This window comes from Podarcis bocagei (assembly GCF_964188305.1).
Source record: "Podarcis bocagei genome assembly, chromosome: 13".
Taxonomy (NCBI): Eukaryota; Metazoa; Chordata; class Lepidosauria; order Squamata; family Lacertidae; genus Podarcis; species Podarcis bocagei.
In genome coordinates this window covers 39,505,237-39,523,172 of record NC_138138.1, presented here as the reverse complement: position 1 = coordinate 39,523,172, position 17,936 = coordinate 39,505,237, and the positions used below count along the sequence as shown (strand labels likewise).

The window sequence follows — 17,936 nt, the reverse complement described above, 5'->3', positions numbered from 1 at the left end:
TCAGTGATGATGGGCATTGTAGTCCATCTGGAGGGCCAAAGTTTCCGCACACCTGCCTTACAAGATGGAGCAAGGCTGCGTAGGAGTCGTTGGGCCTTCAGTTCCCAAACTGATTCTGCAAACAACCTTTGTGTGTGTACAAATTGAGAGAGACTGGTTTTCTTTTTTACGTGTTATTTTATTATTACATTTATATCATGCACAGAGGTGGGTGGGGAGTGTCTAGAGCAGGGTTTCCCAGCTGTTTTTGAACTACAGTTCCCATCATCCCTGACCACTGGTCCTGCTAGCTAAGGATGATGGGAGTTGTAGTCCCCAAACAGTTGCAAACCTAAGTTTGGAAAATAGAGCTTATTTCTTGCATTTATATCCCACCTTTTTCTCCAAGGAGCTCAAGGTGGTGTATGTGGCTCTACCCTTCACCTTAGTTAACCCCCCCCCCCTTGTGAGGTATGTTAAGCGGAGAAGCAGTGACTGGCCCAAGGTCAGCCAGTGAGCATCATGACTGAGTGAACTTTTGAACCCTGGTCCCCAATGTCCTAGCCCAACATACTAACCACACTGACAAGAAAGTGCAAATTGCATGAAGGTGTCATCACTGGGTGCTTCTAGATGGGGACCTTGTTTTGCAACTGTGTCACAAAGATCTGATTTTATTCCCCCCCCCCCCCCCAATTTCTTCTGTGGCACACAAGCTTCTTCACTTTCTCATGCCTGCCTCAGTCGCGTGGTATTCATTGCTGCTCTGACACTTGCTGTCCACATGAGTGACCAGAACAGGCTTCCTCAGCCTCGGCCCTCCAGGTGTTTTTGGCCTACAACTCCCATGATCCCTAGCTAGCAGGACCAGTGGTCAGGTATGATGGGAATTGTAGTCTCAAAACATCTGGAGGGCCGAGGTTGAGGAAGCCTGGACTAGGTATGTATATTGGCTGTATTTCTGTTCCTTGGGCTTCGGCCATTCTTTCTGCTACTTTTTTCCATTCTGAGCATGCGTACCGCTGTTTCTGCACATGTGGGCACACACATTTTTTTAAATCCCAGGAAGTGTGCAAGAACAAAGACTACCAGCCTTGGTTATGATGCTTCACACAAAAGAGTGGGCAAAATACAGACTTGGAGGGAGGCGGGTGGAGATGTCCATTTCCATTTGCTGTGTTCTTTTTCATAGTAAATACTTGCACAACAGCTTTTGTTTGTTTAGCCTGACCATTCAAAAGTGATGAAAGGCTTAGCAAAATATTTTGTTCCCCCCCCCCCAAAAAAAAGCCTGATAGATGTGTACTGTGATTACATTCTCCATGAGAACCTCTCACATTTTACTGGGTGCTCTGAAACAGCCATATACCTTTGGCATGAAGCAACACCTCAGTTTGGGGCTTGAGATGGCTGGAAGCAAAACTGCTAAACTGTGCTCAGGTGAGGAGCAGGTGGGATTAAGGGTGTAGAGATTGAGACTACCCACTCAAACATCAGGACATTTGTCCTGCACCAGTGAGCTTTTGCATAACAGCGACTGCTGCTGTATCATGGGAATTCAAGGGCAGGAATTCCCACAAGATGCGCTCGGCTCGTTTGCAGCATGTCCACATGAAACATTTGTATTGGTTTTTATTGCTTCTTTTATTTCTTGTATTGTATTGTATTTGAATTTTAAGGAATGGAAACTGCAATACAAGATCAGAAATAAAAGAAGCAATAAAAAGACAGTTCAGAACCATGCAACATCTTGCACAGGACGTTGCAACTGCTGCAACAGGCAGAAAAACCATTCAGTGGTTCTGTCAAGACTCTGAGCAATTCTTGGTGGAGGGTGCGGGGAGGGGAGTTTGGAAACCACTGACTTTGAGGATTTACCATTGGGCTTAAAATGTTAGAAACAGAGGAAGTACAGGCTGGCATTTTGATATAGATGCTGCCCAGGGGCTGGGTGCATGAGCAGTGCTGATTCCAAAGTAAGCACACTTCTGGATGTGCACTGGGTGGGTGGAGGGTGGATATAATTCAGGACAGACCAGCCACTGATGGCAGTGAGAATATAACATAATAAATAATAGAATCCGATCAGGAAAGGCTGGGTGTTAATGCAGCCAGAAATCGGGAGAGAATATTTACAAATAAAATGCACCAAACCTTCCATAATTGCAAGTGAGGAGCACTTCATGGCAAATGAGAGTGTGCTGAAGTGAGGCCTATAGAATTTCAAGATTACAGAACAGGGACTCTGGCTGAGTTTCTACCAGGTCAAACTTCATCACTATGGTCACATCTGCTCCTACCATTTTCTTTTATCTACTTAGCAAAATAAATAAATATTTATTTAAGCACTGAGAAATACGTAGGATTTCTGTTTTGGCTTAGTTGCATATGCAGGTGCATAATTGGCACACATTCCTTTTGAAAGCAGAGTTTGTCAATTCCTGCGAAAGATTTCTTCATCCAATTCCCAGTTACCGTGTGTGTGTGTGTGTGTGTGTGTGTGTGTGTGTGTGTTTAATGCACCAATTGCCACAGCACTGCTGCCACCTGGTGCCCAAAGTGAGACACTGGGAATTTCAGTCTTTCAATGCAGACTTCATTTTGAAAGAAATGGCCACACGATTTGAAGAAGCCCAGTAGTTGTTTGGAGCACCCCCCTCTCTCGAGACAATGGAGTGCACCTCCAGGGGTGAAGCCAAGCTGCTGCGTTAACAGCAACAAAGTGACCTTCCCAGGGTGCAGTCCTGGGCAGCAGGTGTGGAGGACCTGGGCTGCCCAGATGACAAGACCCTCATCTCAGCCTCACTGATGAGGTCCGAAGGAAAGCAGAGCAGCACGTTTGTCACCAGCTTGGCTGCAGGAGTCAGCGGAAGGAAGCACACAAGGCACCATCCACTCCAGATTTGTGTAGGGTCTACTTCTTAGCCTCTTAATCTCCCAAAGATATTCCACAAGGCAGCAGAGGCGTGTTCCTTCTAGATGGGCTACCTTCCCAGGTTGACGGGCCCCACCTGCCCCTCACTTCCCTCTACCGCACATGCGAAAACCGCCATCTTGGACTCACTATTGGTCTCATCCCCTCATCTGCCAGAGCCTGTCTTCGCATGCAGGAGAAGCCCCTAACTCACACAGGGTTTGAGGCCCATTGGCTACCCTCACCTGGTTTATCCAGCCAGTGGAAGCCATTTCCCAGCTTTGAGGAGCCAAAGGTGAGAGCCAACCGCAGGGTGGGGACCAAAGATGGACAAGCTACCCCAGAAGTAGCAGGTACCACCACCAGAAGTCCTACCCCCTCACTCTAAAACCCCATTCACCCCAAGCGGCGGAGGAAGCCGTTTGGGCAGCTGTGGTGGTGAACCAGGGGCAACGCGAGCCACCCATACGGGTGGGGCGCACCACGGAGCCTCCGGAGTCTGCCTGCCTCCTCCCACTCAGCCGCCCTACAACTGGGGGGGAGGCAGCGGGCGGACCGTTTGGGCAGCTCGGAGCCTGCGCGTGCCCGAGCCATCGCGTCTCTCCCAGGAGAGACGTGTGGCTCAGGCCTGCTGCAGGCCCCACGGTGAGTGCTGCCCGGCATTTTGTCACCCCCCCTCAGTGGCAACACCCGGGGCGGCCAGCACCCCACCCCTTCCTCTGCCCCTGTGCCCAGTAGAGGCTGTTCTAAAGCATTCCAACTAAGTGATGAGCTATAAACTACCTGCAAGACTTGTCTAAAGTCTTGCAAACAAAGGTTGTGCAAGATCTATCTCCCTATCTGAAGAACAAAGCAGGGTAGTAGTATCTGCCAGACATCAGGCTAATTTAAAGCCACTGTCTTCTACCCACCCAGACCCATGACGAAACTGGTGATTAGCGTAAGAGAAGCTATGGATGGGTCTCCTTCCACCTGGCCCAGCACAGCTGAATCCCCTGCGGCACTCAGGAAAAAACAAAGAGATGGATATCCATGCTATTGCTTTTATTGCATAGTTTTTTGGAGTTTTATTTTTATTTATTTCATTTTAAACATTTATCTCGTTGACAGGCAACACACAGGAGGCAGTTGCAGACATAAAGGTTAACCAGTACAGCACTTCAGACAGACATATAAACAACCCAAACCAAGGCTGCATTTCTCCCCTCAAAGATGCTATGGGCTGCAGCACCCACAGGACATGGGACCGTGGAGGGAGGAAGATGAGGAAAAGTGCAATGAGCTTGGAATGGACACAGTCACAGATCTGATGCACACAAAAAAAACAAGGTTGATGGGGCTCACAGGCAAGGCTGAACATCGTTCCCAGGCCAGATCACTACCCCAATTTCTACACTGCAGCCTAAATGATATTAAAATACGCTTACATTTATGCAGCAGTGTTTAGATTTGTGGAGAGGAGGCCAGGAGGGAGGGCAGCTGCAGGGTCAATAAGACAGGGCAATGCATCACCCCTATCCTATTAAACTGCCTACACATCTTTTTTTGTAGCAGCTTGAAGATGTAGACAGCAAATAGTCAAAGGACAGGCCTGTATCTCGAGCCAAAAAAATCTGTTGAGAACAAACAAGCTTTGCTGGTCAACACAGAGCTCTCGCACTGAGCTCAAGCATTAACATTTGCAACTTGGTTTATGCGGAAACCATTGGCTATTTTGGATCAAAATGAGGCGTTTTTAAAAGAAGAGAGATAATTTCGGCAGCAGCTTATAAACTTTGTGCCCCGACAGTCTATTATAGGCAAGTCAGTCCATTTCCCATGCCACAGGGGGATGGAGTCCCCAAAACTACAGTTCCCATCATGCTTTGTGCTCGCAAAGATGAGGACTCCAGCAGCAGCTTGGGCACCACCTGCTCGTTCCATTGTTGCTGCCATGATCTTCTGTTCCCCTCAAAGATTGCCAAGTGTGTTGTTATCCGGCAAGTGCATTTGGCCACATTTATAACACACTCTTAGACATGCTTACACAGAAGTAAGCCCCATTTAACCCCAACGGGCCTTGCTTCTGGGTAAGTGGATCTAGGCCTGCAGTCGTCCCCCCCCCTTTCATTTAGATCCTGCCTTCATCCAAAGAATCATAGAACTGTAGAGTTAGAAGGGACCCTGAGGATCATCTAGTCCAACCCCCTGCAGTGCAGGAATATGCAACTGTCCCATATGGGAATCAAACCTGCAACCTTGGCATTATCAGCACCATGGAGTCAAATGTGGGAGTCTCCAGCTGATCTCCCTTCCAAGTAGTGACCCCAAGGCTGGCTGCTGCATCACATTCCTTCAGAACATGCAGTGGGCCCCTCCCCTAATTAGTTAATCCCACCTTTCCTCTAATTATTTTCGGATAGTGTATATATTATGGTCCCTCCCTACTTTTTTATTCTCACAACCACCCTCTAAAGTAGCTAAGGCTGAGAGCAGGCTACCAGGCAAAGATCACAGAACTTGAGTGGGGATTTCAGAGTGATTCTCCCCAAGACAAATCTGACCCACTAACTCCTACATCATACTGGTCCCTTTTATCAGGAACCTTTCAATAGGTTAGAATTAGCTGTGTTAACATTTTGCGCAGCAAAGAGTTCTGTGTTGCAAAGGGCACGGCTATCCATCAGAACTCGCTTTCTACAACTTCTTTTAAATGAGTTACGTAAGCTTCCACCCCACAAATGAAACTGACTCAAGCCACAGTGTGAGGAGGTGGCTGAATATTGTTTGTTAAGATGCACACCTCCTTCACAGAACCCCAGTCCCTGAGTTTCCTGGCCAGGAGCCATGACAGCTTGACTGGTTACAAACTGATTTAGGAGAATACGTCTTCAGACATGCTTCTACCCCTTCACCAACTTCAGGCCTTGCACTCCGCTATCACAAGGGACTAGAACCTTGGTTGTTTAACAACAGCAGTGCTAGAAATCTCAACCAGTTAAACATGCAGCAGGTCCCAGATTAAAAGACACAGTCTTGCCTGCCAGTTTATTTTCTCTGAGCTAAGCATTCTTGTGCAGACATGAAGATGAGGACGATGAGGTTGAGATGCGACAGGGGATGGGAAGAGCTGTAAGGCAACCTTGTAAACCTCTACCAAACACATGAGTAGTTCAGGGCGAGTTATTAACACCCCAGCACAGATCTATGCATTAAAATTAAGAGCAGCGATTATACAGGCTCCAGATTAAATTAAGAGCAATAAGCAGCTGAATAATTTCTTCCTTGGCATAATTTGCATTCTATTCCCCAACATATATAAATACCAAGCTTGTATGCATTACTACTTTGAAGGAGGGGGGTGGTATCCTGTGTTCTTCCAGTGGATATATCTGATGGTTGCTAAGCGAGTAAGGGCAAACCTTGAGGGTTGTATGCCACTAAATTTTGCTGACTCGCTGAAATTTATGTCCATAATGGGTGTGAAACATTGGACACAACCCTGAATAGTGCTCCTCCAAGAATTCTGCACGCAAGCCCCGATCCTGAAAAAACCCCAACTTATTTCCGCATTGCTGAACTTCCCTCCCACCAGTACAAAAAGTGTTTCTGAGGGGACAACAGAGTGTGGTGCCGAGTGCTGGAATTGACAGTCACCGGCTGAGGCCCATATCCCAGGAGGGAGATCCAGGGCTCTGCTCCGCCTCGGTGTTGCTGCTGTTCTCCTGACCCTCTCCAAGAGCACAACCGGTGACAGGAGCAAGAATAAGTGCCACCCTCCAGCTACATTGTCCTCCCCATTTTGGACAGTGGGGTTTGCGACAAGAAGAACCCCCCCCCCCTTGCGGGATCTGGAGCAGGCGCTGCGAGAGTGAACCGGATCTCCTCAGGGCGATTCTAAAGCTACTCTTCTTGATGCTGGAACAAGTATTTAAAGCTACGGTAATCGAAGTTAAGACTGTGCAACGTTATAGGAAATATCTGTTTCTTTTTAAAGTGCAACAAGCAGCAAACAGAGAAGCGATGCTTCCTAAGACACTGCCTATGAGGTAAGCCACAAATAGAGTTATATAATATACATTTAAAAGGGGTGTGGGGAGAGAGGTGGCTCAGGCCCACGGAAGAAAGTGTTCCGCCTTGTAACCTGGCAGGCTGGGTGAAGGTTGTGGCCCGCTGCGTGCCTGAAGACATCTCCCGCTGCCTGTTTTTGCAGTCCCAGGCAAGAAGCAAAGTTTGGTGAGGGCCCTGGAAGTCTGGCGAGATGCAGGAGCTTGGTGGCTCTGGACAATTGTTATCTGGACAGTAGAAAACCCTCTCAAGAGACAATTGTTCCTTGCTTCGTGGCCCCGCTTAATACGGCTGTGAGCCTACGCTTTCATACACTGACACACACAGTTCTGTCGTCCTTTCCTCATCCCCCCCCCAAGCCAGATCTGTGGAAATATCTACATAATTTAAAGCACATTAAATGCTCACGACTTTCCCAAAAGAATCATGGGAACTGTAGTCCGTCCCCCCAGAGCGCTACCGTTCCCGGCACCTTTAACAAACTGCAGTTCCATGGATTCTTGGGGGGTGGGGGGTGGGAAGGCCATGTGCTGTGAATGTGTGTTGACGGTGCTTTAAAAGTATGGATCTGCCCTTTTCTGATCAACACTTCTTAGTGATGGATTCACCAGCTCCCACTAGCAACTTGTGGGAAATAGGGAGAGAGTGGGAAATAGGGCATGCTAAAGTATTACTAATAAAATGCCTAGCAACGTTCACATGAACAAAGAAAATAAAAAATCTTGGTCCCTTCGATCGGCTTTCCTTTTCAAACAGCAGTCATTTAAGCCCACGCTAATGTCAGAGGATCCCGAATTCCCCCCGTTTCCTCCTGAGTCGGCCTTACATGCCACCTAAACACCACATAGCAACTGCCACAGAGGGTCTTTTTCCCAGAGAGGAAGCTGTGGCAGGCAGAGGTCTCTGTGTTGCCTCCCAACAGTGTCATTCATATGCTCCGATTACAGGGATCAAAATGACAGCCTGGCTCTCAGGAGGTTTCTGTGAGATGGAAACTTTGCAGGATGGCCTTTCCTTTGTAAATAAAACCTGCTCTCTCTCACACGCACTTCTCCGGCTACATTCAGAGTGAAGACAAAAACCAGTAGCTAAAGAACGTAAAAACTGCTTGTTAACCTAATGGGACCGTGAGCAGTCGTGTTAACAAAGAGCAGCCAATGGCCTAAGTCCAGGCCTACCTAGGCCACATTCACACCTTACATTTAAAGCACCACCACACCGCTTTAAACAACCGTGGCTTGCCCCAAAGAATTCTGGGAGCTGTAGTGTGTGAAGGGAGCTGAGCACTGCTAGGCCGTCCCTATTCCCCTCACAGAGTTTAAAATTCCCAGAATGGTTTAAGGATCAGTCCCCCTTTCCCACCCCCTTCCAACACCTCTTGGCACCCTTAACAAACTACATGTCCCAGAAGTCTTTGGAAGCAAGCCGCAACTGTTTAAATTGGTTTCATGGTGCTTTCAATGCATGGTGTTGATGTGTCCACTGCAGGGAAGAATCTCATTTCCACCTTTCATTGCAAAGTTGTTTTTTTCAGATGCAAATGGTGGGGCAAATGGTGTCCCACAGTGGCTAAAGAGATGCCTATGGAAAGCCCACAGACAGGACATGAACCCAACCGCACTCTCTCACTCATGCTCCCCAGCAGCCAGGATTCAGAGGCTTGGATACTGGAGGCATCGTGAGGAGGAGCCAATGATGGCCTTATCCTCTGCGAATCTTTCTAACCGCCTTTTAAAATAGTCACGCTTAACAATGTACTTTGCGAAGAGAAAAGACAGAACAAAGGAAGTAGTGTGGAACTTTCAGCAAATTAGGAACCCTATTATGTTTTGCTCCATTGCTGGCCTAGATGTCAACCCACTAGGTCGACCTTTGATATACAGGCTTTCTCCCATGAGGAAGTGGGGAAAAGTTTTGCCGGTGGAATTTGCCAACTTAAATCTCCTGATTCGACATCTCTTAAGAGACACAGACAAATACATGTATGGTGAACATCATTTCATATATGCACACACACACACACACATTTCCATTACAGTATTGGATCATTTTAATTGCTTGTTAACCCCCACATAGTGGGGAGAAAAGAATAATAACAAACCGCCCTACCAAAGTTAAGCCCCCACCCGTGAGAAGAAGAAAAAATTCCAGTTACATTCATCAAGTTTATTCCTAGAGAGAACCAGATTCGGAGGTCATCAGTGCAGGGGTTGGGGGTCAGTTCCATCCCCTTTCACTACACCTCCGGCTGGCTAGAAAGGAGCCATAGAAGGCTGTCGAGAAAGTGGTCCCTTCCTTGCCCTAAATGCCCTTGGTCGCCCTCTGCAGGAGAGGTGGCCGAAGAACCAAACACAACTCCGAAGAAAGATGGCAGATCTCCCTTCCCAGGGTAGACAAAGAGAGGAGGGGAAACGGCTGCCTTCGGTTCTGTTAAGGGTTTAAAAGGAGAGGTGGTGGTGTCAAATAGAAATTAGTGTTTTGTGGGCTGCCTCTTACATTCAACTCCCTGCTACAGTGGTCTTACTGCTTTCACATACACCCCCACCCTGGCTGAGTGGACCGTAGAAAGACGAAGAGCAGCAAGCAAGGCTTAGTGTTCTCTAAGTGGCTTCTTGTGAACCACAGGCAAAAAGGGGCTGCAAGTTCGGGAAGAGAGGGTGGCCTCAAAGGGGTCAGGAGGCTCCAATTTAGCAGGAGAGAGGTGTGTGGTTCAGCAGAAGCCACAAAAAGAGTGGAGAGAACAACACTAGAAATTGGGACGTGACTCTTGGTCCCACGGCTTGAAGGAAAGTTGGTGTGGAATGTGCATTTCCCCAGCCCACTCAGTGCCCCACTCATTTCTCCAACCCACACCAGCATCTCTCTCCCCGTCACTTCAGACATGGTCCTGAACCATGAGCTGCAAAGGGATGGGAGTCTACAGTGTTGCTGCCCCAGACTGGCAAGCAGGGTAGCGCAGAGGTGTCCCCCGTCTCTGAGACAAGTGGTTGGAAAAGTGGACTAGAAGGGCCTCCCCAAAAAGGAACAAGGTGGAGAGGATGGTGGGTCCTTGTAGGGGAGGAAAGGCTACATCACTTCTCGACCCAAACCACACCAAGGGTCCTGTAGCCAAGCTGCTCCTTCTTGATGGGAGATGCAAAACAGGCTGGCAAAACCAGGCCTATGCAGGTGGGTGAGGAAGGAAGGAGGAGGTCAACACTCAAAAGGTTGCATGGACAGCAGCAGAGGATCATGGGGAGTGGGCAAGACTTGCCACCCAAAGGCTCATTAAAGGAATATATGGTATGTGTGTGCCAAGGCCTAGAAGAGCAGAGGGAGGTTTTAAGCAGCTTGCCATCTGGGTGGCTGGAGGGGGCACTGCAAGTCAGAATGCCCACCCGCTACCCACACAGACAGTACCCCCGATCCCAAGCCTCAGGGTCCTTCTTTGCAGCAAAGGGGCAGAAGAGAACGAAAGTTACGTCAGATCTGCGAAGTGCTCCCGCATCCTGGGTCAGAACGCTGTGATCTTCACCTGGTTCACGCCGGTGATTAGATTGGCCACCGAGTGGTGGATCTGCCCCTGGATGGGGCCGTATTCCACCCTCTCTCCGTCAATGGTGAGGATGCCCTTGCGAGTGAGGGGCTCGATGCGGAAGGCACGGACGGGAATGTGGATGAAGTGGGGGCACTCCATGTCAAAGTGAGTGCCCTTCTCCGTGGCCAAGAACAAGCGGATCAGGGCTGCCCGGGAGATGCCCGCCTTGATGTAGAAAAGGTGGATGAGGCCGTCGTTGAAGCAGGCAAAGGGCGCCATGAACAGGTCGGCTCCCAGGTGAGACTGGTAGATGGCCAGCACAGAGACAAAGTCCTCCTCCACTGTCACCCATGACTTGGGCACCGGCTGGTCCAGAGGCGTCAGGAACTCGTCTGGGGGGCCGTGCACCTGCCGGGGAGACAGTGAGACGGCAGGCGTGGTCATGGGCAGCCCGGCCTCCCTGCGGTCAGCCACGAGCTCCTCCGACAGGTTCTCGAAGCTGAAGCTGGAAGAGTGGAAGCTGGAGGAAGAGGGTGGGGAGCTGGGCGAGGGGGTGGGCTCGTTGGCAGGCTCCACCTCCTGGAAGCAGAGGGCGTGACGTTCCTTGCACAGGCCCAGGTCAGAGACGGTGCGGTGGAGCGGCCCGTGCTGGAAGGGGAGGCTCCCATTGGCCGCCATGGTGATGCTGCGCAAGATGGGGCGGTGGGCCGTGCCCTCCAGGGCGGGCAGGTAGGAGAGACGCCCCCGGTAAGTGTTCAAGGAGGCCAGGCGGACCATCGTCCCCAAGGTGAAGCGAGCCGGGCCGATGTGCCGGAACTTCTCGCTCTCAATGTCCACGTCGGAGATGAAGCCCCAGGCCACGCTTAGGAAGGAGAAGGAACGGGAGCCCGACGCGGTTGTGACCGACACCAGGTCCAAGGGGGTCACCGCCCCGTGGCAAAGCAGGAGGGTGCAGTTTGTGAGCAGCTCCTGGCCCAAGGTCTGCTCAAACCTGCCCGACAGAGTGAGAAATGTGTCAGGGTTGGAGAAGCTCACTTGCACATGCAATCAAATGGCGAGAGGCTCCCAAGGGGGGGGGGGGACAAACACTGCCGCAATGTGGGGTGCAGAGGCTGCATTTGTCACGGGGCAACAGTAGCACTTACATTTCTGTTTAGCCGGCGAACAATAGCCACATGTGCAAAACGAGGAAGAAAGATATAAATAGCTCAGGGCCGTAATACCTCAAGAACCGCCTCTCTCCATATGAACCTACCTGGACCCTGCGAACACCCTCTGAGTTGGAGACAAACTTTTTAGACATGCCTCATTTTGTGACACAGTAATTCAGTTTTTCTAGCAAACTGGAGGTTAAATTAACCCCTTTCCAGCCCGGGAGGAGCGTGGGGAGGGTTTGTGCAACTCACCTACACACTGCAGCTGACACGCTAGCATATTGCAACACAAAGTTTGGGAAGCTCTGTTCTACACCTTTAGACGTCAGGCGAAAACGTTCCTCTTCAACCAGGCCTTTGGCTGATTGACATCTGATGCCGTTTTAAATGTGTTGTGGAAGGGGGGGCGGGATATTGATTTGTTGTTCTTATTTTTACTATGCATTTGTGGTTTTTATATTGCAGCTTTATGCTGTGAACCAGCCCGAGGTCTATGGATGAAGAGTGGTGTACAGGTGTACCTTGGAAGTCGATCTTGCAGCCAATCGGTAGCCACGGAATGTTCAGACATTCGGCTTACAAAAGAATGTTCGAAAACTGGAACACCCACTTCCGGTTTCCAATTGTTCGGGAGTTGGAATGTTCGATTTCCAAGGCGTTCGGGAGCCGAGGTACGACCGGACTAATATAAAGTGTCCCAGACACAAGTGTAGCTTGAATGCTGGACTACACCTGGGCAGACCCAGGTTCAAATCCATATCCCTCCGAGAATCTCACTGGCTAACCTTAAACCAGTCCCTCTCCTTCTGCCTCAGCCTACACCTCACAGGGTTTGTTTGTTTGTTTGTTTATTATTAAATTTTTATTAAACTTTCATAACTCACAGGGTTTGTTTCGAGACTAAAAGGGAAAAATTTGTATCCTGCTTTAAACCTCTTGGAGGAACGGCAGGATGAAAGCAGAATAAATAATGACCATGATTACGGTAATTAGTTCTCAGCATTGGCCAAGCTGCTGATGCAACTTGCTCCCTACCCTTGAAAATGCAAAATTACTTGCTCAAAATTACTGCAGCAAGTAGAACAGCCAGCTCTGAAACTGCAATCTGGCCTGGAAGCCCAGGTAAGTGGGAGCCTAATTAGCTAAAGAAGCAGCACTCTGTGTATGTTTGCAGGGATTCTTAAATGCATCACCTTCACATATCCAAAAGTAGAGATCAGGTCCGGCTGAAGATGGAGCCCCAAGTACAGTGGTGCCTCGCAAGACGAAATTAATTCGTTCCGCAAATCTCTTCGTCTTGCGGTTTTTTCGTCTTGCGATGCACGGTTTCACATAGGAATGCATTGAAAATCAATTAATGCGTTCCTAGGAAAACAGCCTTCAGACCAGGTCCGGGGACAGTCTGTCCCCGGACCTCTTCTGAAGGCTGGTGGGGGGACAAGGGCTTTTCTTCCCACCCCCAGCATTTTAAAAAACCCCGGGACAGCGGAGGACTTCTCCGCTGTCCGGGCGATCTTAAAATGCTGGCGGGCGGCATTTTAAAATCGCCCCGGACAGCGGAGGACTTCTCCGCTGTCCGGGGCGATTTAAAAGCCCCTGGGAAGGCAGGCAGGGGGAGCAAAGACTTTCGCCCCCCGCCAGCCTTCAGAAGAGGTCCTGGACCTCTTCTGAAGGCGGGCGGGGGGCGAAAGTCTTTGCTCCCCCCCCCGCCTGCCTTCAAAAGGTGTCCCCGCGGCGGCAGGAGGTGTCCCCTGCCCCCCGCCCGGCTTCGGAGCACCGGGAGAAGCGATCTCCCCGCAGCCCCTTGCTGCAAAAGACGTCCGGGGGAAGCGGGGAAGAAGCGCTTCGCTTCCCGCTGCCCCCGGACGTCTTTTGCAGTAAGGGGCTGCAGGGAGATCGCTATCTCCCTGCAGCCCCTTGCTTCAGAAGAGGTTCGGGGGCAGCGGGAAGCGAAGCGCTTCGCTTCCCGCTTCCCCCGGAAGTCTTTTGCAGCAAGGGGCTGCAGGGAGATCGCTATCTCCCCCCAGCCCCTTGCTTCAGAAGAGGTTCGGGGGCAGCGGGAAGCGAAGCGCTTCGCTTCCCGCTTCCCCCGGACGTCTTTTGCAGCAAGGGGCTGCAGGGAGATCGCTATCTCCCCCCAGCCCCTTGCTTCAGAAGAGGTTCGGGGGCAGCGGGAAGCGAAGCGCTTCGCTTCCCCGCTTCCCCCGGATGTCTTTTGCAGCAAGGGGCTGCAGGGAGATCGCTATCTCCCCCCAGCCCCTTGCTTCAGAAGAGGTTCGGGGGCAGCGGGAAGCGAAGCGCTTCGCTTCCCCGCTTCCCCCGGACGTCTTTTGCAGCAAGGGGCTGCAGGGAGATCGCTATCTCCCCCCAGCCCCTTGCTTCAGAAGAGGTTCGGGGGCAGCGGGAAGCGAAGCGCTTCGCTTCCCGCTTCCCCCGGACGTCTTTTGCAGCAAGGGGCTGCAGGGAGATCGCTATCTCCCCCCAGCCCCTTGCTTCAGAAGAGGTTCGGGGGCAGCAGGAAGCGAAGCGCTTCGCTTCCCCGCTTCCCCCGGACGTCTTTTGCAGCAAGGGGCTGCAGGGAGATCGCTATCTCCCCCCAGCCCCTTGCTTCAGAAGAGGTTCGGGGGCAGCGGAAAGCGAAGCGCTTCGCTTCCCCGCTTCCCCCGGACGTCTTTTGCAGCAAGGGGCTGCAGGGAGATCGCTATCTCCCCCCAGCCCCTTGCTTCAAAAGAGAAGACCCGCTGTCCCCGGGGCAAGCTTCGTTTTGCGAAGCAAGCCCATAGGGAAATTCGTCTTGCGAGGCAACTAGAAAACGAAAAAACCTTTCGTTTTGCGAGTTTTTCGTCTCGCGAGGCGTTCGTCTTGCGGGGTACCACTGTATAGCCTACCCCCTGCTTCCCAGAAGTGGTGTGGTGCAGAGCCCGTGTGGTGCAGCGGTTAGTGTACTGAACCTGGGAGACCCGGGTTCAAATCCCCGCTCAGCCATAAAGCTCACTTGTATGACCTTGGGCCAGTGACTGCCTCTCAGCTTAAGCTGTGAGGGTGAGAATTGTGTGCATGTCACCTTGAGCTCCTTGGAGGAAAAGGTGGGATAAAAATTGTACTAAATAATACAATCACTGCTGCGGTTTCTTTGTAGGAAAGCTTTCGTAGTGCAAACACAACCCAAAAACAGCAATATGAAGCAACTTTGGTACCAACAAATACAAATTTAAATATATATGTTTTTTTTTTTAAAAGCAAGAAGGTGGACTAAGCAGATCCATTAAGCTTTCCCACTTACCCAGCTCTGAAGTTTATGGCTGCAGCTACTGCATTTCCAGACCCACAAGGGAGAATACCAAGGGGCATTTTTATGGCTTCTTCCCAGTCCGGCCGTTCCATCAAGCCATTAATCACCTGGAAGGAAGGAAGGAAGGAAGGAAGGAGGAGATAGGAAAGTATTCATAACCTACAATCCTAATAATGCAGGAAATGGGATGTGTGTTGGGGGGGGGGCAGGAACAGCAGTCTGCAAATTCATGATCCAAGAAACCCAAAATTCTCTCACTGAAGGAACTGGGAGAGCAAAGAAGCTTCTGTAAAGACAGCTCGACCTTCCGCTTTCGATCCATTCCAGCAACGTGCCTTGTAAAGGGAGGGCTGGGGGGGGGGGAATTCTAGGCCTGGTTCTAGTCGCAGGTTCTGGGCCCTGGAAAGTCCCTGAAGATAACAAGTTCAAAACCCAAACAGGGGCACCAAAGCCTATCATGCATTTTCTTCACTGCTCTAATTTGCAAAAATCTGAGTCAGGCTTTTTTGATGCAGTATTCAAAAGAAGAAGTACACCAGGACATTCACACACATGCCCCAAAGCAATGAATTGGGTCTTATGTGCCACAGTTCTAAGGGAGCACAAAAGGGCGACTCAGGAGACAAGTAACAGGAATAAACCCTAGTGAGTAGCCTAAGGGGAAGGTTCCAGGAGGCTGGAAGGCCAGTGCCTTGGCTCGCACTTTGTGAACAATACCTCATATAGAAGCCCATCTCCTGAAATGGATACAATGCCATCCCACTCAGCCAAGTTGATGTTCTGTACCAGCTCCCGAGCATGGTTCTGTCTCTCTGGGCCAGAAAAGGAATAAATAGCATGCAGATTAGTAGCAATTCAAAGCCACACTCCCACCCGAAGAAACTGATTCAGTGGCTGACCACCAAGATACGATTTTGACCTGTTCTCTATGTCTTGTCCTAAGCGGCTGTCTACAAGTGAATGGAAACAGCAAACTGTTTGGGAGAAATTAGTATTGCTGCCGCTGAAATTATATTTGCATGCATGTGTGTGTGTGTGTGTGTGTGTGTGTATGCATACACACATGTACATATACATTATACAAATATAAACGAATGGACATCACAATTTATTGCTGCTGTGATCGAAAGCTTTGAGGCTATACATTTAGAAGATGAATATACATTTAACTTTCTAGCATTTAATGCTAATGATTACTTAGGAGTTAAGAGCTATTTAAGTGCTCAAGAAGCTTGGCATACATTCTTTCCGTAATCTAGGATTATTACCCCCTTGTCACAGGTTGCTGTACAGAAGGACTGAGGCTGCTGTTTGCCTAGCAAGTTGGTTGCTGAGGCAACATTTCAACCAGGAACTTATGGCTCACAGGTTCTATGGCTCTTGCCTAGCTGCCACCACCATCACTACTACTACTGCTGCTATTTTTTGTTTAAACAAAAGTAAGGTAAAGGGTAAAGGGACCCCTGACCATTAGGTCCAGTCGTGACCGACTCTGGGGTTGCGGCGCTCATCTCGCTTTATTGGCCGAGGGAGCCAGCGTACAGCTTCCGGGTCATGTGGCCAGCATGACTAAGCCGCTTCTGGCGAACACAGAAACGCCATTTACCTTCCCGCCGGAGCGGTACCTATTTATCTACTTGCACTTTGACGTGCTTTCGAACTGCTAGGTGGGCAGGAGTAAACAAAAGTATCTGTTCCCAAATATTGCTGTGTTCCCATTTTTAACTGAGTTTCACTAAAGTACTTAAGAGTAGCCCAGCTAGTTCGGTAAAAAAAGAGCCCCACAACAAATGCATGACGATGACAGCAGCCCTCCTTTTCTGTAGATCCCTCGTTGTCTTATATTCAAAGATAGACTGCCCCTAAACACGCTGGCTCCATTGAGCTAGTATGGCTCAGAGTCACCAATAAGAACCAGCCTCCTCCAATTTGTCTACCCCCCCAACTCCACTTTTGAATCCATCTACAGGCTGTGTTTCCTCTCCCCACATCCACAGGAAGCGCTGATGGTCACCAAGCTAGATGACTTTGAAACAGGATTAGACAAATTCACGCCCACGCTCTGTGTCCACAGTGGGAAGCAGCGATACTTCTGAATACCATTTGCTGGAAACCACAGCTCTGAGGGTTCCACACTAGCATCCGGCTGGCAGCTGTGAGGACAGGACGCTGGGCCAGACGGGTCTCTGTCCTGGTCCAGCTGGCTCTCCTTATGTTCTTACCCCCCACAGCATCCATTCCCCTTCCCCTTGAAGGCCACCTTCCTTCTGCTGCCACCTCACCTGTCTGGATCAAGTTGAAGCCGATGTCAGCCTCTGTGATCATGGGGAGGATGTGATTCTGGCACCACTGCAGGGCATTGCCCTTGCCTCCAAAGGGGTTCAGCAGCAGGAGCAGGCGACGGGGACGGGGCAGGAGGCTGCGGCTGATCTCTGGTTTGAAGGGAGAGAAGAGGGTGAGCAAATCAGGTGTTGCATTTCCCCTGTTGGAGCTGCATCTGCAAGCTGGTGCAAAACGAGAAGCTGCCCGTGCGGTAAAGCTTTGCTGCTGATTATTATTATTATCAAGGCATCAAGGACCAGCTTCACACATCACTACAGATCTGGGGAACTTCTGACCCTCCTGATAATGTTCAACTCCACTTCCCACCAGCTCTGACCACTGGCTGCACTGTCTGGGGCCAATAGGAGTCCAGTCCCATGGGAGGGGGCTGGCTCCTCAAGGACCGCCTCTCTCCATATGAACCTGCCTGGCCCTTGCAAACATCCTGTGAGGCCTTCTTCATGTGCCTCCTCCACGAGGTATGGAGGGGGCCAACATGAGAATGGGGCCTTTTCTGCAGTGGCTCCCCGTCTGTGGAATGCTCTCCCCAGAGAGGCTCACCTGGTGCCTTCATCATACAACTTTAGGCACTGGATGAAAACTTTTCCCTTCAACCCTTCCCTTTGGCTGATTGACATCTAAGGCCCTTTTAAGTGTGTTGTGGAAGGGGGGATTATTGAGTTGTCTTTGTCTATATGTTTTTTGTGTTTT

The 17,936-nt window shown here is 50.2% G+C and overlaps 1 protein-coding gene across 5 annotated transcripts in view; it reads right to left on the bottom strand.

Moving 5' to 3' along the window:
- Nucleotides 1-8,972: 8,972 nt before the first annotated feature.
- The window catches only part of SPHK2 (sphingosine kinase 2), a 25,407-nt gene continuing 16,443 nt past the window's right edge, over nt 8,973-17,936 (bottom strand). For all 5 annotated transcript variants that reach the window (XM_081168786.1, XM_081168787.1, XM_081168784.1 and 2 more), the window contains 4 exons: nt 17,186-17,335; nt 15,621-15,715; nt 14,895-15,010; nt 8,973-11,448 (listed from right to left, as the gene is read on the bottom strand). In XM_081168786.1, coding sequence (XP_081024912.1) covers nt 10,434-11,448; nt 14,895-15,010; nt 15,621-15,715; nt 17,186-17,335 — 1,376 coding nt within the window. In that variant the 3' untranslated portion in view covers nt 8,973-10,433. The remainder of the gene's footprint in view (nt 11,449-14,894; nt 15,011-15,620; nt 15,716-17,185; nt 17,336-17,936) is intronic.